Source organism: Dreissena polymorpha, chromosome 4 (genome assembly GCF_020536995.1).
Source record: "Dreissena polymorpha isolate Duluth1 chromosome 4, UMN_Dpol_1.0, whole genome shotgun sequence".
Classification (NCBI taxonomy): domain Eukaryota; kingdom Metazoa; phylum Mollusca; class Bivalvia; order Myida; family Dreissenidae; genus Dreissena; species Dreissena polymorpha.
This window is the reverse complement of record NC_068358.1, coordinates 101,138,087-101,166,037: the sequence shown is the minus strand read 5'-3', so window position 1 is coordinate 101,166,037 and position 27,951 is coordinate 101,138,087. Positions and strand designations below refer to the sequence as shown.

At 33.9% G+C, this 27,951-nt stretch overlaps 1 protein-coding gene across 7 annotated transcripts in view; it reads left to right on the top strand.

The window, feature by feature from the left end:
• The window catches only part of LOC127877485 (interaptin-like), a 67,813-nt gene that overhangs the window by 10,838 nt on the left and 29,024 nt on the right, over positions 1-27,951 (top strand). For 4 of the 7 annotated variants that reach the window (XM_052423413.1, XM_052423412.1, XM_052423415.1 and 1 more), the window contains 2 exons: positions 604-759; positions 921-1,067. In XM_052423413.1, coding sequence (XP_052279373.1) covers positions 604-759; positions 921-1,067 — 303 coding nt within the window. Of the gene's footprint in view, positions 1-603; positions 760-920; positions 1,068-1,767; positions 1,906-3,356; positions 3,440-4,101; positions 4,274-4,594; positions 4,676-4,996; positions 5,084-5,382; positions 7,015-27,951 lie in introns of those variants that run through there. The other 3 variants (XM_052423418.1, XM_052423416.1, XM_052423417.1) reach the window with 3 other exon arrangements.

Below are 27,951 nucleotides of genomic sequence, written 5' to 3'. Positions count from 1 at the left end.
TTACGTATAGAATTATTTTGAGAAAAACGCAATAATAATTATGACGCAGTTATGCAATGCTGACAATGGCGACTTAATATTGGCCTTGCTCTGTTTTAAGGTGGATTAATGCATGTGCGTAACGTGTCGTCCCAGATTAGCCTGTGTAGTCCACACATGCTAATCTGGGACGACACTTTCTGCTTTAATGACATTTTTCGTTCAAAAACGTCTCTTTTTAGCTAAAATATTATTTAGGCGGAAAAAATCGACCCGGATTTGCCTGTGCGGACAACACAGGCTAATCTGGGACGACACTTTACGCACATGCTTTAAACCCTCTTTTCACAGAGCACGGCTCATGAATATTTACGTTTTGTATATTGTATTTCTTTAAGACAAAGTTCAAATAGTGCAGATCACCGGTTAGTCACATTCTATATAATTATAACAAAAGGTTATATTTAGGAACACCATGTTCTTGCAACCATTGACTTACATTATTGGGACCCATTTGTTTAAATTTCTTCAAGTTATTTTCCAGCACAATATATAGGTTAACATGTGTGTATTCGTTACACTTCGTTGTTGGTATGTTAATAAGTTTTTTTAATTATATGATAGACATCAGTGGAACGACAGATTCTTGTAATCGTAGAAGAAAAGCGTAAACTCCAGACAGAACAAGACATGACGCGACAGATGAATGAAGAGCTTAATAATGAAATTAAAAGTTTAAGGCAAGAAAAAGACGCCCTAGAAAAACAAGTGTTCATTCAGGTACGGTCGATTGGTGATGATCAGAGAAAATAAGTGTGTCGTTGTTGTACGATTATTTTAGTGATTTTTTTAATACCAAAGAAATTATGGAGAACATTTTAGGGTAATTTTTTATTTTAGAGTTTAAGCTCCTGAAATATTTGTTCAATTGCTTTTTTAAGAGACAGCAGCTAGATTCGTTTGAAAAAGAGGGGCAACAGATGCGAGCACAGTTACAAACAATCAAGTCCGCATCCGAAGAACAAAGTAACCAACTACAAGAATTAATGAAAGAAAAAGATAATCAGCATGAATCGTTTGAGAGCAAGGTCAGACACACGAATATTTACAATTTTATTTAATGATAACAGGTAATATTCTTCTCTTTGGTTTATTTTGTTTCAGATTCATTTGGATTAACAAATATCGGTTGAACTTTAAAGGTAAAATGGTTACTAATAGATCATTTGACTCGAATTATCTTGATTTATACTAAACAAAGAATGATACGGAACGATATAAACCATTAATTTTGCGATAACATGAGATTGTCAACACGAATAGCGTTTGCTGGCATTATTTGATAGTAAGACCCATCGCGTTTAAATGCATTTTAAAGCTGACCACCATAATTTACCTTAAAACTTTCATTACATTGTATGGCAACAGTGACATTCGATATCCAGTAAACAAACTTTAAAAACTTAAAGTTGGCCAGTTTTTTAATAAACGTCCTGTTTTAGATTAAAACATACTTCAGCGTACTGTCGAGAATATATATCACTTCATGTTGATTGTGAAGTTAAAATTCTATTTTGTTTATATTGCATCGTGCATGTCGTGCTTATATATTTTTTTAACAAGTTATATTTGTGAACCGTTTATATTATACGATCAACATGACCTGTTTCCATGCTACGTTTACTTTTAAAGCGCCGACTGAAAACTTTATCAAATATGTTCTTGCAACATAAATTCACATCCTAGTCGGTTAAGCAATTATTTAAATGCATATGTGTTACGAAACAGATGCTTGCTTTTGAGAAAGAGCACTACAGACTTCAAAATGAATTGGAGCAGCTATATAAGAAGAAAGATTTACAGGAAGAACAACTTCGATTAAGTGAGGAAGAAAACTATTCCTTAAAAAATATTATTGCTACCCAGGTAAAGGTTCTGTATACTTTATGCATGTCAATGTTAAAAGAAATATAAACAAAGTGTACGTATCTTGTAGAACAATTGCCGATACAAACGTTTCCATTACATGCAATGCCTCGTGGATGTGTTAAACCTGCAATGAACACTTCTGAACTTAATAAACAGTTCATGATTATTGTAAACATGAACTTTTTTAAATATAAAAAATCGAAAACTTATAATTTTTATAATTCAGAAAATGTTAAACGCAACAAAATATTGAGTGTTTCATTATAATGTTCACGTTTCCTATCATACCGACCTCATAGAATTTTGAGGTACCAATATTGCACGTCATATTTACAAAGGGTACATATGGCACATATAGACATGGAGATATTTCTTGCGCAACCCTTTTTAGACGTGAATATCTCAGTACTGAGTTAAGAATTTGATTCGAAATTGCACATGTAATCATTTGACTATTCTGTGCAAGATAACGATAAAATCATTCATCTAAGACAATCGGGCGCTTTTGCACATTGGGTATGCGTGGTTTCATCTTTTTGAACGGGGAAATTGTTAAACGCGATATGATTATAATTGAATTTCAATTTCTTCATTTAAGGTGGGTTGATACACTAGGAAAACATTAAAATAATTTAAAAATCAAAATGTCTCGTATGAAAATCCAGTGGCGCAACCGCGCAGTTGTAATGTTGCAGCCTACCTTCCCACTTGCTCAAGCATCCGATCGTCACAGATTAATGATTTATGATTTGCTTGCACATTACATGTACACTTTTAAATCAAAATATTTACTAATTACTGAGATATTTAAGTTTGAAAAATTATGCGTTAGAGAAGTCCTGAAGTGTAGTCCACAGCTATAAAATTCCAATTTCATATCAATTTCATCATTCGTGATGAGTTTTTACCCTAGGAAAACAGTATTTATTAAAAAAAACATATGGCTCTTATGAACACTGAGGAGCACAATATTGGAATCAGGTCGGTCATTAAGACGCGTAAGTAAATGCGTTTTACTTTTCATATTAATATTTTACGTTGTACGATTTTGAAAATTTTACTTGTGCAGTGATTTTTTTAAAGATGTGTTATGTTTTATATATTAATGAAGATCAACTTCAATTCAATTTACATTAAGTATTAGATCTGTGTTGAATAAATCTGAGTCGAAATTTAAACAAAATCCGTTCTGAAATAAGGGAGCTATATTGATTCGATTACGTGTTGCAATAGAAATGTCTCCGATTGTACATGTTTCCAGAAAAGCGAAAACATATAGGGGTATCTACTATTAAGTCACGTCTGGTAAATCGATAAGTTGAACGCAAAATTGTACTTGTTACGAACCATTTTTGGAGACATTCCATGGATTAATTTCTTATCAAATTTGTGAATGTTTTATTTAATTAACCCTAATTACAACTTCTTCTAAATTATTTATTTTACAGGAGCAGCAAATGAAAGAAAAAGATTTGCACTATACCGAGACATATGCACACGAAAATGAACAAATCAGAAACACATTGTCATCGTGAGTGTTTTTTTCAATTGTTTGTCTAGGCTTTTTTGATTGTATATATAAAATTAATGACTGTGAAGAAAATATATCAGGAGACAAAACCTGCCAACTGCCAGTTTTATTTATTAAAGGCAAATTGACGCTCACTGAATACAGTGCAGTGCAATGTATACCATAACACACATTAAATTGACAACATCGCATTCGCATGTTAAATGCAAAGCATTTGAATAAAATTGGTTTAGACGAATATGAAACTTAACCTTGCATAAATCGCAAACTTAATATTTGTTAATAAACTATTACCTCAAATCAATATAATTTAAATTATCTAATGGTTCTTTGTTTGTAAAGCAACACTTTTACATACCTTGTTTCATCATATTTGCGGTGTTTGCCTGAAACGAATGTACAATGCGAAAATGTGTACATATTTTTTATTAATTTGATTAACTACTTTCATGGTCCTGTTTTGTATAATCATACAATTTGTGAGAGTGAGGGTGTCGCTATTTTAATATTATCCAAAAAGAAAATGGTCATGGTTTTGTGTATGCCTATAGTTACATATACATAAATATTCAAAGCCCAGATACGTGTATTGGTTATTGTTTTGTTTGTTTGATGAACTTCTATTAAATATTTTACATTGCATTTGTGGGTATCCTACACAGAGTTTTGAAAGACGATGCTCGCTTGAGAACGTATCTTGATCCCAGAGCCATCGCTGAACTGTACAAGAACCTTTATAAAAACGTTTGGCCTCGCACTTTTGAAACAGCCAAAAACCTGACATTCGCTGGAAACGTGAAAAACGCTGTCAAGAATATTATAGAGTGTGTTGAGGTAAATGTTTAATATGAATATCTAAAAATATAGCTTTACTGTTATGTATCATATATTATTCTTGTATAGTTCATCTGAAATAATTTTGAAGCATCATTCGTCAGAAAAAAGATTAATAATTTAGTTGCTTTAAGGCTCTTTTCTTCATAATAGTTTTTATTCAAACAGATGAGAACAATGTCGGATATACTATTTCCCTCTATCACAAAAATACAAGAACAAACTGCGAAATAACCACTAGTATATAAAATAATTATTGTCTGCTAGCACATTACAACCAAGCCTGTGTGTTAAACAATACGTTCCTGTTATTACTTTCAGATGGTCAATACTTTTTGTAAAAAAGAGTGTGGAGAAATAAAGCGGCATTTTAAAGAAATGCTCGAAGGAGAAGCAGTTGGTGTAAGAATGCTACATTTCAGTCTCGATTTGTTACATTTTCATCACAAAATATTTAATTGAATCACACATTTCTCTTATCTAATTATTAAAATCCGTATCGTATCTTTTTGCGAAGTGAATATCTTGGGCCATATTTGCATTGTACGTAGCAAACCAAACTTAAAAACTAAAAGACTTTATTTTGTGAAGACTTCGATGAGAAATATTAACGAATACGATTAATCTATGAAAGTTTTGTATATATATGATAATTTAATTTGACAATATTATAGCTTTAACAAATTCATATTTATTTCTTTATTTTATTGATTTATTTTTCAGTTAAAAGAGGAGGTTTTCGACGAGGCACGAATTATTCAAATGATAACTTCTGGTACATCGGAACTCGCCTTAGGTTTGCTTGTTCAGGTAAAAGCATATAATTACAACGCTTACAATAACCTGACGACACATCATTAAGTATAATACGCTTTTTATAGTAAATTACGCTGGAGTATACAAGCTTCCAAAATAATATTTTGATAGAAAACGCATTGGTGAAAAGAAACATACAACTTTATTATGTGTGTTTGGAAACAAAAAAAATACAATTCACGGAGTAAATTTGTCCTTAAGGCTACTTGTATGCGCACGCTGCCACGCGATTACCAAACAATCATATAGTTATTATAATTTTATATTAACATATATATAATACAACATTTTAGGTATTTATGAAAACATTAATTCCTGGTTTTCAACTACAAAAGCTTGCACATGCATCTCCTGTATTCGTCCGAGAGTGTATTCGAATCTTCTGGCTGCTGAACTTGCAATGGCCACAAATCGAGGAATACACGATCAAAGGTGAAGATTTTGACAGAAACGTATACGAGGCGCTTTCCGAGCAGGGTGACAAAGTCGAGTACGTTGTATGGCCTGCCCTCATCTACGACGAAACCGTGCTAGCAAAAGGGGTTGCCAAATGTTACCAGTCGTCAATCCTCACACAAGCATCTAGTCCTCCTCCAAAAGATGTTCACCAGGAAACGTCAGATGAAGAAGAGGGTATTTCCTCTGATGAAGATGAGTTTGAAGGAAAAATGTCACGATATGAATATTAAAAGCTGCTCTAGCCGGTCTTGGTTTCACTCCAGGAGTTCAATACAACGTTTATACGGAGGGAGAGCCAAACGACAGCAATGAGGGGCAAAACGGTTGTAGTATTTTTCCATCAGTCGACAATTTCTTTACAACGACATTACAAACAATTGCAGATCCGGTGCGCGCATTTGCATCGCATTTACAAACCAAAATGTTTGAAACTGATAACAAAGAGTCGGTAAATGATTGTGTATGCATTGTTTAAGCATTATGCGCATCAACTGGATCCTGTAGAATGTAGCACGATGCGTATGTAACATACAAATGTGTGGACATTCATTCGATATGTTTTTATTAATATTATTCAATTTGCATTTTGTAACGAGTTGACTATCACAAATTCATGCCGTCTTACTAAAGAACATTTGAGTGTGTTTTTTTTCATTCCAAATAATTAGCTTTTTGTTTAATCATTTGTTTGTGCCTTATAAACTTTTGTTTATGTATTTCCATAGTGATAATGAGTGATTTTCTCGTGTACGTTGTCATGTAATTTATGTAATTTATGAATTTGGTGATGAATACGATAATGTCCATTGCGCATTCAATACATTTTTTAGGCTTAACGAGATGTCCCTCAACTAATGGTCCCAACAATTAATCAATCGAATTACTACATACACGCAATATGTAAAGATAAGAACAAAAACTTGAAAATTACAGTTAGCCTATACACTATTTTCAAAGTGTGTACAAATAAGGATTTAATATTCGTATAAGGTACACGTCTTTTAAATGGCCGACATCGCATGTATTTATTTAAAGTATGACATAAAACAGAGGTTATATGTTGTAATACGTAAATACGTACACAATCATTGATAATGTTCAGTGTTTCACAAGAAAGCTAAGGGCACTGAATACAATTAATTATCCCTTACTCTCACAGTATCGGTCCTCCCCATAGTATTTTACATTAAACGAAAAACCTTCAAGAATTGCTGGAAAGGTTAATTCTTTTCAATTTTCAGAAGTTGTCATTTAATTGATGGCTATGAATGTCTATTATGACGACCATTTAATTATTTCCGGTGTTCGTTGGTAAGTAGGTCATCTTTATTCCAGGGTGATGCTATGATTTGTAATTACGTAACACACAATTATGTTAGTTTGTATATGTATTAATAGTAGCTTTATCAAATGTTTTATATGCCGCTTATTTTTGAATAAAATATAAAAATGTTTTATGAACAACATATGCAAGAGTTTCGTTTTTCTATTAAGTAACTTGTTTTAGGAAATAAGAAAATACGCATAGTAACAAATCATAGCAACCAATCAGAATGGACGATTTTATGAGAAAATTGTATATAAAAATAGATTACTACAGGGAGCTAAGTCTAGCCAGTATTTTGTCAAAACATTGCCGATTTCGTTTTTATATCAAAGAATAAACATTTAACTATAGAGTTAACATATGCGTGTTTTTGTTTTTGTTCACTTCTAATATTCGCATGTATTCATTAAGAGGCCCGATACTACGGATAGACATGCTAGTGTCTTGTTTGTTTGTTTTCAAAGCTACATTTTTATCATAATACAATATTTCAATACTCTTTGCGTATCTTTTTTTATTTAGCATTTTGTTGAAGCAAACATTATATTTTGTAACTATGTAAATGAGCTGCTATGAACGGGATCTAAAATCGGTAGAAGGATATATCTCAATATATTTAAAAATGACACAAGAGCCAAATGGCACTATACCAAACGGTATTAAATGAAGATATCATGCCAATATGTGAATAAAAGGTCAGATATTTTGCACGACCTAATTTTTTTTTTCCATAATTGTGTCCTTTCAAAATAAAAAGTTCGTCCACACTTAAAGTATGATAATCTATAAGTTTAACAATAATCAAAAATAGCTTTACCAGGGTGTTTGTTATTATTACCAAACTCTTAACAAAGTTTCTCCACGGGATAATCAAGCATAGTTTTTAAATGCTATGTATGATTATGTATTCTAAGCAATTCGGGGAACAAGCATTCTGAACTCAGTACTCTGCTTATGAATTTCCGGAATTATATGGACACATTTAAAACTGACATTTATTTGGTTTATCGTTCTCAACTCGCTCTGTAAGCAATTTCCTTACTCGCAAAATCCTACAATCAATGATTCGTACAACACCAACAAATTGTTACAGATTTGCTATACCATAGATCAATAACTTGTTTATATACTTTATGGAGATATTTTCTGTTGCGTTAAAAGGATCTGTTTCTTGAATGTTATTAAATGCATTTAATGCATCTTTATGCAATACTTTCATAATAACTATTATCATTGAAAAAGTAAAAACAAATTAACACGGTATTTTTTTAAACGAAAGTATGGACTGGTTAGTAATTAACGTACTTGCCAAATTATTGTTGGCATTCTTACAACTACAACCTTATTGGTTTAATCTCTATGTATTAAATCGTTTTAAATGACGGATTAACGCTACATGCGAATCGAACCTAACCTCAATTTTACAAGGAAGTAAATTGAGAAGTTTATTAATGGAAACTGGAATATCTGCATTTTTAACGAACGCTATTTTGTGATTTAATTGTTGAGGTAAAAAAATAATTGCAGGTCATTTTGATGTTAAAATGTTATCTGTTAAGCAATTTTTCACATTAGCAACATAAACACGCAGAGCTTAACCGCAGTATTAACATAAAATCGAACATACTATAAGTATATAAATGTCATGATATAAATAGGAAAGTATTTTTGTTTGACGGATTCATATTTAGGATACATACTTTAACAAAAGATAATTTAAATTAAACTTTAAAATGGCAAATATCTTAATACTAGTTCAATTGAAAATCACATTAAAAGTTGTTAGTGTATTGATATAAAATCGAAAGTAGCGTAGTTTTATAACAGTGTATGCATTATTCAGAAAAAATATTCAAATTGTATGCTTCATATTTTATCATGAGACGTTGAAAATGCCCTAACAACTAAGTAGTTTTTTTCTGATTTCTAAAACTGGTCGAACAAAGCTTAAAGTACAGTAACCGTTTATGTACAAACGTCATTACCTTTATTTAAGGCTTTGGTTCTTATATAACAGATCTTTAAGTATTGTAAAACGTATCGTGATATCCACGACCAAACTTGCTGAAACCGTACTGCTTTTCTTTAAACGTTCTTGAAAAGTAAGCGAAAGTACCCTGATTTTTTTTATATTCATATACTGTGATACAATAATAGCTCTTTCAATTTTATATCATTTCAATAAGTTTGTAGTGCACTCAAACACGTTGCAAGATGACAACTCGAGGGACACAAGAACCAACAGTTGGAAACTCTATACAAAACTTGATTTCCGGCGTGGAGGACGTTCTTCGCACAGCTATATGGTAAAGCATTCATACATTTAACAATGTGTGCATGTGGGTTTTAGAAATCATAATCATATATATACATGTTCCAAATGTAAATGTTCCCACTATAAATATTGGTACAATTTCATATGTTTCGTTCCTTTTCCATTAATGTTAAGACGAAATAAAATATCGTTTAACGCATAACCATGGCCTTGTGGTGAATCTTACAGAGACAATTACAAACACAAGATGCGGAAGAGGAACTCAAAGCCCTTAGAAGTGAGAATAACAAACTAAGAAACGAACTTATTATGCTGAAATCTAGGTGCGTACGTTGTTTGTAGCAGCAGGTTAAAGTTAGTATTTGATATCTTGCTAATTGTTTTCATAATAGATAAAACCTTGATTATTAACATAACTTGAATTAAGGTTCAGAGGATTGGTACGGAATACCGTTAGGGCCATCGTGGTTACACATTAAAATCCAGAGGGCGACAATGCGATAGTACGATGGCGATATGCGATAGTACGATGGCGACAATGCGATAGTAGATGGCGACAATGCGATAGTACGATGACGACAATACGACAGTGCGACAATACGATGGCGACAGTGCGATATAACGATGGCGACAATGCGATATTCATATCGTAGTGTCGCCATCGTATCATCGCATAGTCACCATTTTACTATCGCGTTATCGTACTGTCGTGATCGTATTATCGCATTGTCGCCATCGTACTATCGCACTGTCGCCATTGTACTATCGCACTGTCGCCATCGTATTATCGCACTGTCGTCATCGTATTATCGCATTGTCGCCATCGTACTATCGCACTATCGCCATCGTACTATCGCACTGTCGCCATCGTATTGTCGCACTGTCGTCATCGTATTATCGCATTGTCGCCATCGTACTATCGCACTATCGCATTGTCACATTGACGCCATCGTACTATCGCACTGACGCCACCGTATTGTCGCACTGTCGTCATCGTATTATCGCACTATCGCATTGTCGCCATCGTACTATCGCCTTGTCGCCATCGTATTGTCGCACTGTCGTCATCGTATTATCGCATTGTCGCCATCGTACTATCGCGTTATCGTACTGTGTTCATCGTATTATCGCCTTCGCGCAAAAGCACTGTCTCCATCGTATTGTCGCACTGTCGTCATCGTACTATCGCAATGTCGCCATCGTACAATCGCACTATCGCATTGTAGCCCTCTGGATTTTAATGTGTAACAACGATGGCACTAACGGTAATCCGTAGAGTGGCACCAGAACATATGTGTGTGTAATTTCCTGTTTTATATTAAAAAATTCTACTAAGCAATGCATTAAGGTCTGTGTGTGGTAAATCTTAATAAACTTAATTATCCATTTACTTCTTAGATTCTGCTAGAACGTATGCTTTTTGTTTGCGTGCTCTAATTGTCACTTTTTTAAAGTAAAGTAGGTATAATTAAAACAATCTGTTTTACTTGGATACATGCAAATGATTACTTATTTATAGATAAACAAATACACAACAAATAAAAATATTAATGGTAATTACATGTAGTAGCTAATAAATAAATCCCATAGACATTCTGATGATAAGTATGCCAAACTTGTTTGTGCATCCTAGAACATACTCAAGAAACAGCCATCATGACAATTTGTTCTACGAAAGTACGAGCTTGAGACATTTCAGCCAACTGGATATACAATACTAAAGCGATTTGTTCGCTGACGCAAACTCCGTATCAAAAGTTTATAAATCTTTTTTGTGTGGACATGTACGAAGGAAATCCATGCTTATACATGAACCTCTATATATACAGTCTTTACATGTGTTGCATCTTGACAATCGGGACATAAATAATACCGAAAAAGAATGTAAAGGGGCTTACAAAATGCAAATAAGGCTACCATTTTTTGCGTCATCACATGGCGAGATTTCCATTCTGATCTTTTGGAATCCATCTTTTCGTGTGTCAATTGTCAACAACATATAGATATATGTAATGAATTGGGTGAAAATAGTTCGATATGACCATAGCTATTATTTTAATATTGCTGTTTTTGTATATGCATTTTCTGCGTGCTGAAAGTATGGTATGGTAATAAAGCTTGGTAAAACCACGGTCATGTTCTGGAACCACAAACAAAGATAAAGTCTTGACAAGGATTAATCACCAAATCATTTTACTTAACACATGGCTTCCATTTTGGACGATTATTGCTACGATTTTGTAATGATTTATTTATTTTTTATTAAGGCATGTGTTTTCTGAAAATATTCTTATTGGATTAAACATTATTTGTGTGTCCAAAACTGCTGCGTGTTGTGTTAATGTATGAATTAAATATCTTTGTACTGAGGTTTTGCGGTGTCTAATCAAGAGGAACATTCGTTGGTTACGCTGGAAGACTTAGTCATTGAGTTTTGTCCATAAATAGTATTTTACGCTAAGAAATAAATAAAACGACGGAAGCCATAACTATTTTGATACACATCTTTATACATTCATCATGGGATACGTCGGTTACAGTGAGACAAACTTTATCCATCGACAACAGTTCTTATATATATATATGCCGACCATATGAGTTGTCCATGTTATGTTAACGAGAATAAAAAGGTTACGTCTTTCATATTTCAACAAACTGTTATCATTATTTGCTTCGATATATGTGAACTTGCCTCAATATATTAAATTGTATAAAATGATATTAAGCAAAAAGCATAATATTTAAATAGCTGTGAGTCAATTTATCATTCTTTGAATACACTTTACGGTAAACCATATATTGAGAAGCTCTGTCTACAATAAGTATTACAATTATGTTAATTATTTAATCCCCAGTGGTTGTGAATCGTTAGCAATGGTGTTCAATGATTTGGAAAGGGCAGTAAAAGTGGCAAAAGAAGAGGCGTACAAAATAACGGTACAAAACAATAAAACAATAATGTCTTAATTCACTATAACACATATGCGTTTATCTACATATAATTGCATCTGACGTCCTAGGTATTGAATTACGTTTTTGGGATAGCTTACTTTGATGAATGTTGACCTAACGTTCTTGCTATGATTTCAATTCCTGGAAATTTGACCGACAATATATTTGGATAAATGTTCTTTATATCAGGAATGCTTCAGCAATTACTAAATGTGATATGTTTAATAAATGTTGCAAACAGTTTGCGGATATACATTTGTAGATAATATCTTCGGATGATCATAAACATTTACATATAATATACGTTTAAAAAAAAAGATAATTCGTATGTTATTATCGGTTATAAAATGAAATTTGTATTTATTGTGTCTTTATCACATTCCGAAGTAGATATTATTCAATTGTACGCGCAGTTTTAACAGTACCGTAAACTCTCCGTAACGCATCGACATTATATTCATTTTACATTTACTTCATGAATAAACTTTTTGCAATGCTAAGGAGGTTACGTTACACAACATTATTGATCCTCTTGAATTATATTTAAAACATCTAAATACTTAAGTCAATGCATATAACCTTTTTAAAGGAATTATTTATTTAATTTGCATTTGATCACTCCATTATATATCAATCATAAAGAGCTCTAATGAAGAAGCAAACACCGGGATGGAAAAACTGGAAGAAATGAAAAAACAGTTTGAAGACCAGAATGAAGAACTTCGTATAATCAATGAAGAAAAATGCTCACTGCACGATATTTGCGAAGGCAAGGTAATTGTTTAAACACACATTAAGCGAATCATACGTTTTTTAAAATACTAATTGCTTTTTGTGTATAGTTATGAACCATATCAACATTATTTTCATGATATTAATTACATTCCGATTATATTGGTTCTATGTCAACAACAGTAATGTGGGTTACACGTTTTTTTCGGTCATGGTTGTTTTATGTTAACAATTATTAACTATTTTTAGGATAAACAGATAAGTTCACTCAGGACAACGTGCGAAAAACTTCAAACCGAAAGTGAAACACTAGAGAAACTGAATGAAGACAACCTCAAAATATTACAGAATGAAATAAATGAACTGAATGCAACTTTTTCAAAGCAGGTATATGTACATCTAGTATTTGCTTTTAAGTGGAACATATAATTATATTCAGACCAAATAACTATGTCTTCACCATATTTTCCCCTGCCCTGTTTTCAATCAACACAATCGAAATAAATGTGTCAGGTAACTCGATTGAAACATGTTAATTATAGCAAATAGAAAATTAAAAAAAACTGTCGCCGAAACAAGGGCAAAATGATAAACCTATTTAAAATCATAACACAGTACATGTTGTATCAATCCTTTAAAAAAAGTCGACGTATTGACCATATGCTTCTTTCCCTTTTCCGATTCTGCATTATCATAGTAGGTGGTATTATTGATGACGTTGGAGCTAAACAAAAAAGGTCACTAATGGCTAACACAAAAGAAAACCAATTTGAACGTCGGCGTTCTTCTGACTTTTCCGTAAAACACGATCACAACGAACACTTCAAATATGGCCTCGTACTGAATTAACTTTCCGGTTGCAGCTTTGCTTACAATAAATATTTGGTCTAATGCTCATCTTCAAAATAAAAGATAATTAGAATAAAATTATTTGACAGCTTTATATGACGGTTTTATTGACGGTTAATATGGTATAATATTTGTGAAAATATCAAATGGACGCCCAACACATGTTGCTCGTTTTAATCTACGCTAAATATAATAATTATTTTTTTATAATAATTATTTTATAATTATATACAGTTTATAATTGGGCGCGGAAAAATCAGTAGGGATAGTAAAACCATTCTGAATGAAAGGTACATGAATTATGCCATACGCATGCGGACCATAGAACTCTTGAAACTTAAAACTTGTTTACTTGCTTAAACGCCGATTACTATGAAAATACATATTCAATAGCGTTTTACAATAAGCTGAAAATAAAACAAGTTAAACAATATATAAATAATAAACCAATGATAAATCTGGTAAAAGAGATAAAATCGGGGTTATTTAAAACATTGAACCATATACGGTATTTCGATTAAAATACATAATCTCAGAAAAGTGCATAAAAATCACGGAAAAGGTAAGTTTTTTAATTCTTCATAAAAGATTCTAAGGAATTCGATTGTCTAAGATCCTGAGGCAAGAAATTCCACAGTCTTGGCCCAGCGGTATGGAAGCTCCTGTCACTGAATGTCTTTCGCTTATTGAACCGAAACGTCATATGGGGCCATGTTAGAGTCGCATGACCGCAGACCTTGTCTAATTGGAATATGTTTCGTGAGAAGTTCAGTGAGGTAAGTCGGGGCCTCATCATTTGAGCACTTGTACATGAATGTAAGTAGTTTGGAGATTATCCTTGCTTTGATCGGCAACCAGTGCAACTCATATTACGCTTGCTTCGAACTGTCAAACTTGCTTCGTTGTAAAACCAATTTGGCGCACATATTCTGAATTCGTTGCATTTTGTTAATTTCGCACTCTGCCACACCATACATAATTAAGTTGCAATATTCGAGGTGTGATAGCACAAGGGAAACAATGAGAATTTCTGCAGACGGTCTTGTAAGATACTTTCTTATGCTTTAGATCCTAAAATAGTTTAACATGGCAGAACAACATTTCATTGATACATGTTTTTTTGAAACTAAGGGATTCGTAAAGGAATGTACCAAGGTACCGAATAGTTGGCTCTCGCTGGATTATGACCCCTGTGATGTTTACTTTATTCTTATGGATTTTCTGGAGTTGTTTCCGACTGCCAAAGAGAATAAACTCATTGTTTGATGTGTTCATATTTAATTTATTTGCATTCATCCAGTGGTTAATAGTAAATGCACATTTTCAAGTTCAATGATTGCGTTCTTTTCGTTTGAAGTAGACGGCTTGAAGGTTGTCTTGGCAATGTGATCATCAGCAAACCCATATACTGAGACACTGTAAAGTAGCAAATTTCAAATTATAAGACGATTTTTGTTAATAGGTTTGATTGAATTTTTTTCTATCGTATACATTTTTGATTAAACAATATCAATACAGCATTCTTTCTATACAAATATGTACATTAAACGAGGATTTGTTCATCCTTTTTTTTAATGCTTATTGTTTTGAGAAAAAACCGCAATAGGCCCCTATAATCAACGCAAGTTAAGAGTGCATTCAAATTCCTTCTTTTAGTTTTACGTCGTTTCGGGATTGTGTATAATTACGAATAAATTCGTTTACTTATGACGCCATGATTATTATTCTTAGGCTTGAACAAATTCATAATACAAAGTTCTGTTTTCGTTATTATTCAAAATGTGATTTAAATAGATATTTAACGTTCTTTTTGTTGGATAATGGAATAAAATACACTATTTAATTTCTCCAAAATTGTGATTCTGCCTCATAGCTTGCGCTATGACTAATCACGTATCACTTGAAAATGAATTGCCTTCAGAGATGGATCAAGTTTTTATTTCTCTCGCCTCGTCATCTGAAAATAATACTTGAACTCTTTGCTACGCATCATGTGGATCGTGTTATACGTTTTTATCATATTTTAAAATGAGAAGAAAATATTTGCGTGCTTTCGGGGTTTCTTTGAAAATAAAGATAGTTAATATGCGCTTGCGCAAATAAAAATATGTACAGTTACTAAATTTACTGAGAAAGCAAGCACATTTTATTTTAATTCACTTTGTTTGATTATTATTTTCATAGTAGTTACTTTTAAGGCGTTCATGACGTTTTATGTTTCATAGCAATTGAGATAAATATTCTCTATACACTTGCTATGTTCGATTTCAATAAATATTTGCCGTCGTTTTGATCGTGATTTGTTTGGGCTAATACTGGCAAATAGGAAAAGCGAACGCATTGGTTTTAGCCGTCTAGAAAAGAGCACGGTATATATTAATGTACGCAATGCGCGCTTTGTTTACTTCGAAACGTCAAAGTTACTGATATGGTAAAATGTCCTGGAAAACACGATGGCGGTTTATTTTTTAATTTAGTATGAACGAAAAAACAAGCTCCATTTTTGGTGGTTTTTATCAATTTTATCAATGCTTTCCAGACATTGTCTGGTAGTCACCTGAGCCCAATACGACTGTGAAACTCCAAAAGCAATTACAATTAACAAGTACTTTAGTAAATGATTCTTATATTTTAAAATTGCGGGTTAACAAGTGCGAGTTACTTGCATCTGCACTCTTTATGAATTACTAATATGAACAGTTACACAATAAATGTATAAAAAATCTCAAAATACTTTGAAATTGAACACAAGTATTCTCTACTCAGTCTACTTGGAAAAGTAAATTGCATTGTTTCCCAAAGATGTTTTTAATAAATCATCACTGAGCAACAAAATGGCAGTGTGTACAGGGAGTTAACATATATTTTTATATAGATATGTTGATGTTTTGAAAACTTCTGTATTTTTTGTACAATAAAACATTCAGTTTGCTCTCCCATATGCATTTAATATTATTGTTTAATAAATGTACGTCATACAAACAGTGATTACGATATCAACTCGTAATAAAATACATATACACATATTCATATTGACCATGTGTCAAAAGCGCAACATAACTGTTTACCTTGCAGAAAAAAGTATTAGAAGATCACTTGGAAAATACGACTGCAAAATATGATGCTCTTGTTAAGGAAAACCTCAAACTACAAAAGGATCTATCAGAAGTAAGGAATAGGTATGATGCTATCTATCTGAATGTGTATGTTCATTTTAGTTCAGTCGTAAAAATAATATAATTTCAATTTAATACACGTATAATTTACATTAATTAAATTAAAACCCACCTGTTATCAATATCTGGGATTACTTTGGGTGAAGTTGTGCATTTCAGTTTAAACTAAACATAATGGTGTTGTTAAGAAGTTTCGTATTTCGTATTTTGCTGTTTACTGAGAATCATCCCCGATAATGGGAAATCCGTTAATTACTATTTCCCCGATGGTGGGAACAATATAAACGCCAAATACCCGCTTTTGGTATGAGCATTTATTAACGATCCAAAATATATATACAATCCTTGTGTCAATCCAGTACATTACTAAGTAACGACGTCACGTCTTTTACGTTACCGATGCATGTCCATCCGAGTGGTGTAAGACGCGCTATTGGTTCCCCTGCTCCACCTGTTCTTTCTTCCAGCGCATAATGTAAATCTGCACAATCAAGTCCAATTAAGATATCCACAATAGGTCTGGTTTCAACTTTTGGAAATGTTTCGTCACGAAGATTTGGCCATTTTCTTTGGTACTGGTTCCAATCAACAACTTTCATGTCTCCTGTTACTTTGTTAACTGTATATGCTGCTACATTTATCTTTACGCTTCTGTTGACACTTCTTATTTCGAATTCAACTGGTCTAGTTTCAAAAGTCTCGACTTGACCATTCAGAACCTTGACCTTGACCTTTTCCGTTCTACCTTTACAGCCGAGTTCTGCCGCTACGTCACAATTGATATACGTATTTGTACTTGAGTCATCTAGCAATGCGTTTACAGTTATTGACCGATTTCCATTTGCGAGAATAACCGGAACTGTCCGGAGCCCTACTAAATCAGATCTGGTATGACTTTTTGCTGTCAAATATGTTGCCCTTTTCTCTTCCGTAGGACACTGGACTTGACGGTTAGTAGCGTTTGATTGCATGCTCTTTTGCGCATCTCTGTGTAACAGTCTGTGATGCAGCTCGTTTTGTCCGCATTGTCTACTTTAACGGCATGACTTTCCGACATGATTTAACCCAAGGCAACGATAGCAAAGATGAAGTTGTTTTGCTTTTACCCACCGTTGTGAAACGTTCATTTCTTTAAAATTGTCACAGTTCCATGCTTCATGCTGTTTGTCACATACTCTGCATTTGAATTTTTCACTCTTTCTCCGGAACCACCAAAAAACGTTCTTTGATTTTTATAGTTCGTCTTGTCCGAAGTATGCTCTGACATCAAATATCCTGACATTCCTTGAACGGTCTCTGACGCGATAGTTTGGAGATCTGCCTCTTGAATAACCCATGTCTGTAGCGACAAAACTGACTCATTGTGTTGACCCTCAAAGACCCAACGATGGTATCGTGCCAAGAGTGGTTCTGGTAATTTTCTTTGTAATTTTATATATAATAAGCCACTTCCAAGTTCGTGGTGTTGATCCGCTTCCTACAAATTAATGATTGCTACGTCTAATAGATCGGCAAATTGTTCTAGGTCTTTTGCGTTGCCAATTCGGATGTTTTCGAAATGTTCAAGTTCTTCTAGATAAATTGCTATCTGTCGACGCCTGCCCCCATATTTCCCTTCAAGTCGATCTTTTGCCGCTTCATATGCAAACGCCGAGTGCCCAAGATTTTCAATTACCTTTAACGCTTCTCCAGAAAAGTACTGTCTAAGCACCAGAAAAGTACTGTCTAAGCAGAAGTAGTTTGCACTCTGCTGTGGCTGGCGCTCTGTCAATACAAGCAAAGAATGTTGCTTTCCATGATTGGTAGACTCGCTTATTAACATCGAACACTGGAATTTCCACACGTTTGAGTTGCCTCCAAAATTCTTGTCCTAATGTAGGATCGATTCCTGAAATCATAGTATTGCCTTCTTCACACTCATCTTTGTTGTTAGAGGCATTAGGTGCTTCACGCCCACAATCGTTTTGCCCATCGAACCCGGCCCTTTTACGCCACATACTTGGAAATTTGTCATTTTGTTGCACAGTTTTATGTGAAGCCGGCCGGTCTTTAGAAATATAAAGTTTACTCACCGTGTCCTGCGACAACGCTTTGCTTACTTGACTTGCTGTCTCACTTCGTAGATCGTTTAAATAGGCACAGGCATCTTCCGTTGTTTTTCATATTCAAGTTCAATTTTTTCCATTTCCGCAATTACTATTTTACATTTTTCAAGTTCATCTACTTCCATGTACATATTGGATAAACTATCAAGCCCTTTAATAACTTCGTCCATCGCAAAATCCAACTGCTTGCAAGCGTCGTTCACTGTCGCGCTACATGCATATCCCTCCAAATGTGACACTACCTTTTTCCTTGCTTTGGTAAAATTAGTTTTCAGTCTTATTTTCTCCCTCTTCAACAAAATCTCTGTCTTAAAATAATCAACTGGATCCATTGCTCACTCAATTTAGAAACCTCCCTTTGCTACCAAATGTTAAAAAGTTTCACCGATAATGGGAATTTACGTATTTTGCTGTTTACTGAGAATTATCCCCGATAATGGGAAATCCGTTATTTACTATTTCCCCGATAGTGGGAACAATATAAAGCCAAATACCCGCTTTTGGTATGAGCATTTATTAACGATCCAAAATATATATACAATCCTTGTGCCAAGCCAGTACATCACTAAGTAACGACGTCACGTCTTTTACGTTACGTCACAAATCGACGTCACGTCATGGAACCAATCCGCTGGTACCAATTGAACGTTCAAATCTTATGTCCAGGTGTACTTAAACTTAAAATAAAATAAATCATTCGAATATTGTGTGTTTGTGTATGTGTGTGTGTGTGCGTATGCGTGTGAGTGCGCGCGCGTGTGTGTGTGTGTGGGGGGGGAGTAATATCGCAAGATCTACAATCTTAACATGATGTTTAATATGTAATGTCGTTTAATTTTTAAATTTAATTGACTGCTCTGACTAGAAAGGTTATCAGAGCTATGATGCAAAGATAGTTATTATCCTTTATTGTATTATTCTAAATGCATATTTTGTATATTACCTTTACCTACGTGTTATGAAATGGTAAACGTAGTAAAATATTATACAACTACTATCAGTAACAATAGTATTACATGCAGATTGAAAAATACCAAGGAGAACATACACCCTGATGCAGAAGACTATAGTGACTGGTTTGATCCTCTTACGGTTGCTGAACTCTACAAGAACTTGTATGACAACCACTGGCCCGATGCTTACGAAACAGCCAAAACACTATTTTCATACGTTCGTAGTGAACGTTCCATCGTCGATGAAGTTCGCACGATTTTTGAGGTAAGATTCGCTTTTGATATAAAAGTCAATATTATTAACATTTATTCCGCGAATTCAACTATTCAAAGAATTAAATAAGTACATACCTGAAATTGTTATTATGTTATTGTCTATCCATTAAAATGCAGTATAACTATTGTTTTCGTATAGCCCCCTCCATAAAACCCATATCACAAAACTATTTTTTTCCAAACCTTACTGAATTTTTACAGGAACTGAATTTTTTTTACCTCGTTTATTTCTGTCGGCAGTGTGTCTCTCCGAAAACAATGGGTCATTCGATAACTCAACATAAATACATGCTTACGTCTTTTGATAAATTAAATGATAGAGGTCTTTGTAACAGACATTGGTAGCTGAGTGTTCACTTAGTCCTTCCGTTTCTCCCTCCCTCTCGTCCATCGGTCAGCAGAAAAGTAGCCAATTTTAAAATGAAAGAACTATTGATGTCCTTTTTAGTCATATTAATATACGCGTTGATCCCCTCCCCCCCAAAAAAAATATATATATATACAAAATTGCTACACAAGTTTCTTTAACTGATCCTCCTAGGATGGAAGGTACTTTATAACATAACAAACGTTTACCGAAATCAAAGTTGTTGTTTCAAGATAGCCGCCAAGATGGCCGCGACAGCCTATTAATGGTCATAACTATGTAACTATCTACTCAAATTTGATGATTTGTTTTGTCCGTACCTAGGTTTCCGAGGGCAAAGAACACATTTAGATCACACGCCTTAGTGTAAGTTTATTATAATACAAAAAAATCAAACATGCCGTCCAACATCGCCATCGACCACAAGTCAATTACTTTTGACTCAAACATGATGATTTTTATTTAAAACGTAATGGTTTGGGAGACAATGAACAGTTTAATTGAATTGTTGATATACATATGCAGTTGAATAATCATGAAACCCAATTTATTACATTCAGCTGTCTACTGGCACCTGATACACAACCACCTTTGTCCATAACTTGTCTCAGAGCGTTAAATTGTAATACTCCTTCTCCTCAGTTCCGACCTCTTGTGAATCGTTCAGATTGTCACATTTTTCAGTTTGGTTTTGCAAGTTTCAAGGGCTGCATCGAAAGGGTTTACATCCTGAAGAACAGTTCCATTGAGGATTGTCAATAGTTATTCACGTTCAGGATAGTGTTAGGTCATGATTGAAATGATTTGATCGTTGTTCTGTTTCATTAAAATTTCATTCGTTTTCATATTATTTGCCATCACCATCCATACCGTGATTTGATATCATTCGCTATGGAATACTGTTGCATGCGATGTTGGAGGAAGTTGTTCAGGGTTGACGAATGTTTTGGCAGCAGCCATTTTCTTCCTGAAAATAGCAGTCTAGTCTGCTTCACAAAGTGTGTTGATGACTTTAAAGAGAGCAGTAAGATTGGGGCTTAGTTTATATGATAAGACGTCTTCAAGGGAAATATAATTAGCTGTCTTTTCTCTAGAATTTATCAGCTAAGGCCCATTCTTCTGTCTCTAATGATCTTGTTCCCAACCGCCTAAAATGAATACACATTCACATCTGACCCAGCCACTATCTTAGTGACAATGGTTTTTCAGAGTAGGATAAGATATGTAGGGTTAGCAGGCTGTAAATTTTGTCTGCATTTCCTCAAGATAAGAAGCACCTCTTTTTATGCGCGCCTTAGTTGAGTCTTTTTGTTGTGGACTTATAGTATAGGTACTGCCTGTGTAATTCTACCTCACACTGTTGTAGTCGGATGTTACACGTGTAAATTGTGTCCAAAGGTTTGAAATTTCCCCAGTCATCCACTGCGCTATTTAGAACACCTGTTTTCTTTAGAGACCTCATTCATATTTGCTCAATGACAAGATCACTTCTTTGCTCAGCCCAGCACTGATTGCTCCTACGAGAAACTTGAACACCATCAACTCCTTTAATGCATATAGAAATAAGCAGATCTCAGGTAATTAAAGTGCCCAGCTGCAGTAAAGACGGGTAGACAATAAGACTCTGCCTGCAAATGCATCAGCAGATACCCAGTCCGATCCGCCTTGATTAACACCCTTGTCACGCTAACCATGAGCTGATAATTCAAAGTTGGCCCGTCTTTGAGGTCTGGGCAAGTTAACGTTTCTTCTTCTCTGTAGTAGTTACGAGTTTGATAAATACTTCAAAACATGTAACATTTGCTCAAGTCGTCTCGGAATGATCTAGGGGTATCGGAATCTCGATATATTCCTGGGTCATTTTGGCTAAAAGCTGGGTTTGTAGGAGCTTGTAAACAAGAAGATGGTCCCGCAAAGCCCTCTTAACAGCATTCCTTGTCATAATGTCTACAATTGCATTTTCCCAATGGACAGTCTTGAGTATTTATTTGAAACCGTATCCTTTTCATGAGGGGTCCTATAGCCCCTAGCACGTTCATACGTGTATGAAAACATCCCAACATCAGAACAATGTTTTTCAGGAAACTACTTTGTCTCAATGAAGGCAGCCCTCTACCGTCCTAGGATCAGTTAAATTTCATTTTGTAGCAATTCTTTGGAGATTGATAGGGTATTTAATGACTCGACTTTCTTTAACAGATACATATGGGATTTGAATATTTCCATATAATGGGTTATTTTTTATATTTATGTAGAACAGACAAAATAGTCTGAGTTTTTACTTTTAGCGGACTCATGTAATACTTCATCATCTTATCTTATGGATTTCAGAAAGCAAATACATTTTGTAAAGAAGAATTAGACAGACAGAAGATAATCCTTAGAGATATTCTCAAAGAGAAGTCAGTCGATGTAAGCAAATATTGTAATTGTTTGAATATTATATTTTCTACAAATCAAATATACCTTTCCCCTTATTGCTTTTATTCTGATATTAATTTGTTTGTTTTGACTGCCAAAAAGTACCATTTTTTCTCAATTTGTATTTATATCAAATATGAAATTTTGATTAAACTAAATTTTAATTACACTGGATAATTAATTTTGACTGTAGTTTTTTTTAGCTTTGTAGTACGAATACGTGTAGTTAAAACAGAAAATATAGTTAAACTAGCTAATTTTATTGATGATTATATTGTAATCATCCAGATGAGGCAAACTTGACAAAACTGATTAAAACAGGGACAACGGACTTTCCTATTGGTTTAGTTTTTCAGGTAAATAATTATACACATACAATCCTAAAAACTTTTGAAATACGTTTGTGTGTATAATTATAATCATAGACATCCCATAAGAGAACGTTTAACATCTCTGCTAATAATTCATAAATCTACCCATTTCAAATGGCTGTTGATTATAACCCAATATGTCCTTTAACTTGTCCGTACTGTAACGTCTTCATCCCTTAAAGGATTATAAAAAACTTTGTTCAATTGTTATTAATTTGTGCAGATAGGGTTTCTGTATAATATTATCATGCCATAGAGGATTTAAAAATTAACTGGTATACATTTTTGCCTAAATGACACGGAGTATCTTTATCTACTGTCCGTCTCTTTTCTTATATGCAGGCATTTCGTAAAGAAATCGCTGCGGATTACTATCCGTGTCCCAAGATTATAAACTCATCCCCTATATTCACTAGAAAATGTGTCAAAATATGTTGATTGGCAAACCTCTGTGCGCCACCAATTTCGTCTTATGCAAAGAAAAGGGGTGACGATTTCGACGAAAACTTCTTCCATGAATATACATGCAAAGGTAAAAAGGTTGACTTCGTTGTGATGCCAGCACTTGTTAACAAAGATGGCGATGTGGTTGCTAAAGGTGTTGTTCAATGTAAACCATGAACGATGTTTGAGTGTATTTAACGCAAAAACTGTTGCGAAATTATGGCGTTTCAAACGTTTAGAAATTGAACATTTTCATATTTAATCAGTATATATATATATATACTTTATATATATATATATATATATTTATTTATTTATTTATATTTCGAATTACGAATATATATTCAATATAAATATTTGTCTGTAAAAACGACGATATGTGGTTTGATAAACAAGAATATTGGCAAGCAATATATGTCCCCTACCGGCCCCACCATTGTCAGAAATATATATATATATATATTATATTTGTTATCATAGCAACCAGAATTTTTGACGTAGGAACAAAATAAAATGATGCGAATAATGTCCATATTGCCAGCTATCAATGTTTCAAGTTTCAAGAAAAACTATTAAGAACTTTTTAAGTTATCCCAGGATCCAGAAAAGTGTGACAGACTGACGGAGTGACGGACACACAGAGCGCAAACCACAAGTCCCCTCCGGTGAAACCGGTAGGGGACAAAAATATGTGTCGAAAATTGTGGATTTTTGTTTTAGATTTCTAATTGAGGTTTTTAAAATAATGTGGTATACCATTATAAAACTTGCATCTTGGGGCCTTTATAATATGCTGAGTTCACTTCCTCATTTAGTCAGTATGACGGGTATAACCTGACTTTTGCAAGATATTAGGGAAAGCATGAGTTTGCATATTCTCTGTGCAACGTAAACATTGATTTAAAATTTCACACTTTTTTTCTATATGAGTCTTTAATACTCATTTCATTACTATGTTTATTGAAATAAAAAATATAGAATAAGAGACACAATTAAGCACATGTTCGGTTCGTTCATTTTTCCTACTTATTATTCTTATGCCAGTGTTCTTACCACCAATTCGACGTTTTCTCTTAATAATATTAAACGTTGGTGAATAATGGAATACTACGTGTTTCTCAAATTATAAGACAACACCAGGGTAACTATTCAAAAACATGAAAGCAGTTACTATAATATTGTCTTCCACACACATATTAAAATCTAGCGGAACGTATTATACAAAACACCCAAAACCAATATTATTTCAGTCACAACTTTGGTAGTATATACACGTCTTTCTTGCATTTCCAGAGACTAGCCACGAGAACAAAAAACTACCACCACTACCATCACTATTCTAGTGAATAAGTTGGTCTTGCACTTCGTATTGTTCTTTCCTTAGCATGAGAACTATAAGACACTGTATTCATAGTTTCTTTTATTTTACTTGGTGAAATTATTTTTCGATGAACGAGTTCCAGATTCAAACTCGGCCAAGATATTTTCAAGATAAATATTCCGACAAAATTCCATCACGACTTACTTATACATTGTTCCGCTTAAGTGGTAACAAGGTTTTTCTTACAATTGGTTGTCTCTGAAGACTGCTCCCCTATTTCCCCCAAATGCCGGATCGGTCCATGGAATGATAATGATGTTATATAATATTGTTTTTGTCAGAAAGAACCAGTAAACATTTGCTGTATTATTGCATATAACATTCCCATTTTTCAAACTCAATAAATGAATATACATACGATGTAAAATTTACAAGTTTAAGACTGTTCAGCTCACGGAATTACCACACAGTCATCATGAGCAGCTCTCCTAGCCAAGTTATTCTACGCATCATCATCAACTGACTGAAAAGTAAAGGAATGGAACTTCTGGTAAAAGAACAGACTTGATTGATAGCTTTGCAGAGCACAGTGAAACAGATATTAAAATGCAGAGTCATCATTGAGGAAAACTGCAACACAAACGTAAGCTCTTCAACAACTTGATATTATTTTCGACCGCTTGGACCATGATGGCCTTTGGTAGGTTCATAGAAAATTCAACACAGACGAGGGGCTTGTGCAAGTTATGCAAGAACAAAAACCTAACGGAGTCCGTCAGGGTTGTCTGCTCTCCTCCGTCTTGTTTAACCTTTTCATCGGAATAATAAAGCATGAGACCGTCTTTGACCACCAAATACCATTCCCCATAAGTTGCAGAACCATCTCCAACTTAAAAGTCGCTGATGACCTTATGGATGACACAACCAGTGAACTCCAATACCTCATCAGCATACTCGATGAAAGAGCAGGGGCATGCAGGATGGAAGTCAATACGTATGGAAAAGTCGAAGATCATGGTGAATATAAAAAAAACTCAAAAAATCATGAAGCTGAAAAAAGAGAACAGCTTCAAGTACTTGGGAGCAATCTTGTTCACGGATGGTGCAATCACTGATGGGGTCCGAATACGAATGAGCATGGCGACCGCAGCGATGGGAAGTCTAAAGAGGTTGTGGAGAAAGTATTTCATCTCCCGCCAAGTACAGGCTATTCAAGTCCCTCATAGTTTTCATCCTAGTGGTCGGCTGCGAGACCTGAACGCTTTAAACGGACACTGAATGAATGATACTGGCCTTTGAACATATGTTTTCCCCAATACTGCTCCGCATCCCTTACATTAATTACAAGACCAACGGGTATGTCCGGGGTATGTCCGGAACGTCACAGGAGCATAAAGAGGGCGTTCTGGCGACTGACAAACGAAGAAAGTTTGCTTTTGTATCTTTGTTATGAAAACATAATTATAATTTTATTTAAGACTCTTTTTGTGACATTCAATGGTGTATTTTGACCCGCTTGAACCCGGCATCTCAAAACGTATGTTTTATACTATCAAATACTTACACAATGTACATTTATTAGAACCAGAGTCACCAAATTCTGTTTGTGCTGTTATTGTTGTAATAGTTGTGTTTTGTTCAATAATTTAAGAAAAATCGATGTAAGCATTCATATTGTCTGGACCGTGTAGTTTGAAAATGCACATATTTTATTTATGCAGTGTCCCTTGTTAGTTTTTCAAATTAATATACTTTATATACTCAAATATTATACACATTCAGTTTGTGTCCATCAAACAAAATGCGATGTTGGGGTGTAAACATTTTTGAATATTAATTATGAAATAAAAGATTAATATAATTAAGTTGTATTTACATGTATATTCAAAAGACATTCGATATGTTACAACGGTAACGGCATGTTTGACATGAATACTTGGTGGAAAATTGTACGGTTTTTTAAACTTTAACGTCGCTTATTAAGCTCACAGCTTCCGTTATATTTATATGTCCCCATGAACATATTTGTCTAGTTTGGTTAAATGACAAAATGTAATGGTGTTTATTTCAGTGTAATAACTCAAGCTCAATCAAGTAAAAAAACTACAAGTTAACGTTCTTCTAAAATTGCATTTATGTATGTAATATCATTAGTCTGCAAATGCTATGTTTCATATGCAGGTTGATTTGCAATCAACGCTAATGACAATATTAAATATTTTTTACAGTTTGATAAAATATTTATACTTATGAGAGGAAGTCGTTTGGTAGAAAAGGCATTTTCAGATATTGCAGTTTCAACAAAGATGGCTAAATGATGGTAACTCCAAACGTGATTAGGAATCACAAGAGAGTATCTAACTGATACACATAATATAAAAATGCAAAGATACCCACAGATACTTGCCAAATTAACATAGAAGAAGATAACTGACACTTTTAAGCTTTTAAAGACCACGAATATACATTAAAATATAAAAATTAAACAAAATTATCGTATATTTCTGTTCTTTTGTATATAAATCATATTATCAATTTAACATACAAGTTTCCCATTTTGCCTTTTCTGCCTCTATTATATCTGATACAGCGGCTCGACTTATTTGCAAGGACCAAGAATACATACTGTGCGGTCTTCTCATATGTTATTAAGCAGCTTACATTCATGCAGTCTCTTCTTTATAAATATATAGATAGGAATTACACGATCATATGTTGCATTTACTGGAATAAGAAGTACAGGTAATGCAAACTCAAATGGGGGCAGGTGAACAAGGCTTAAGAAAATAAGAATAAGAATTTCGTTTTATGTTTCTCGCTTTCCGTTTTCTGTC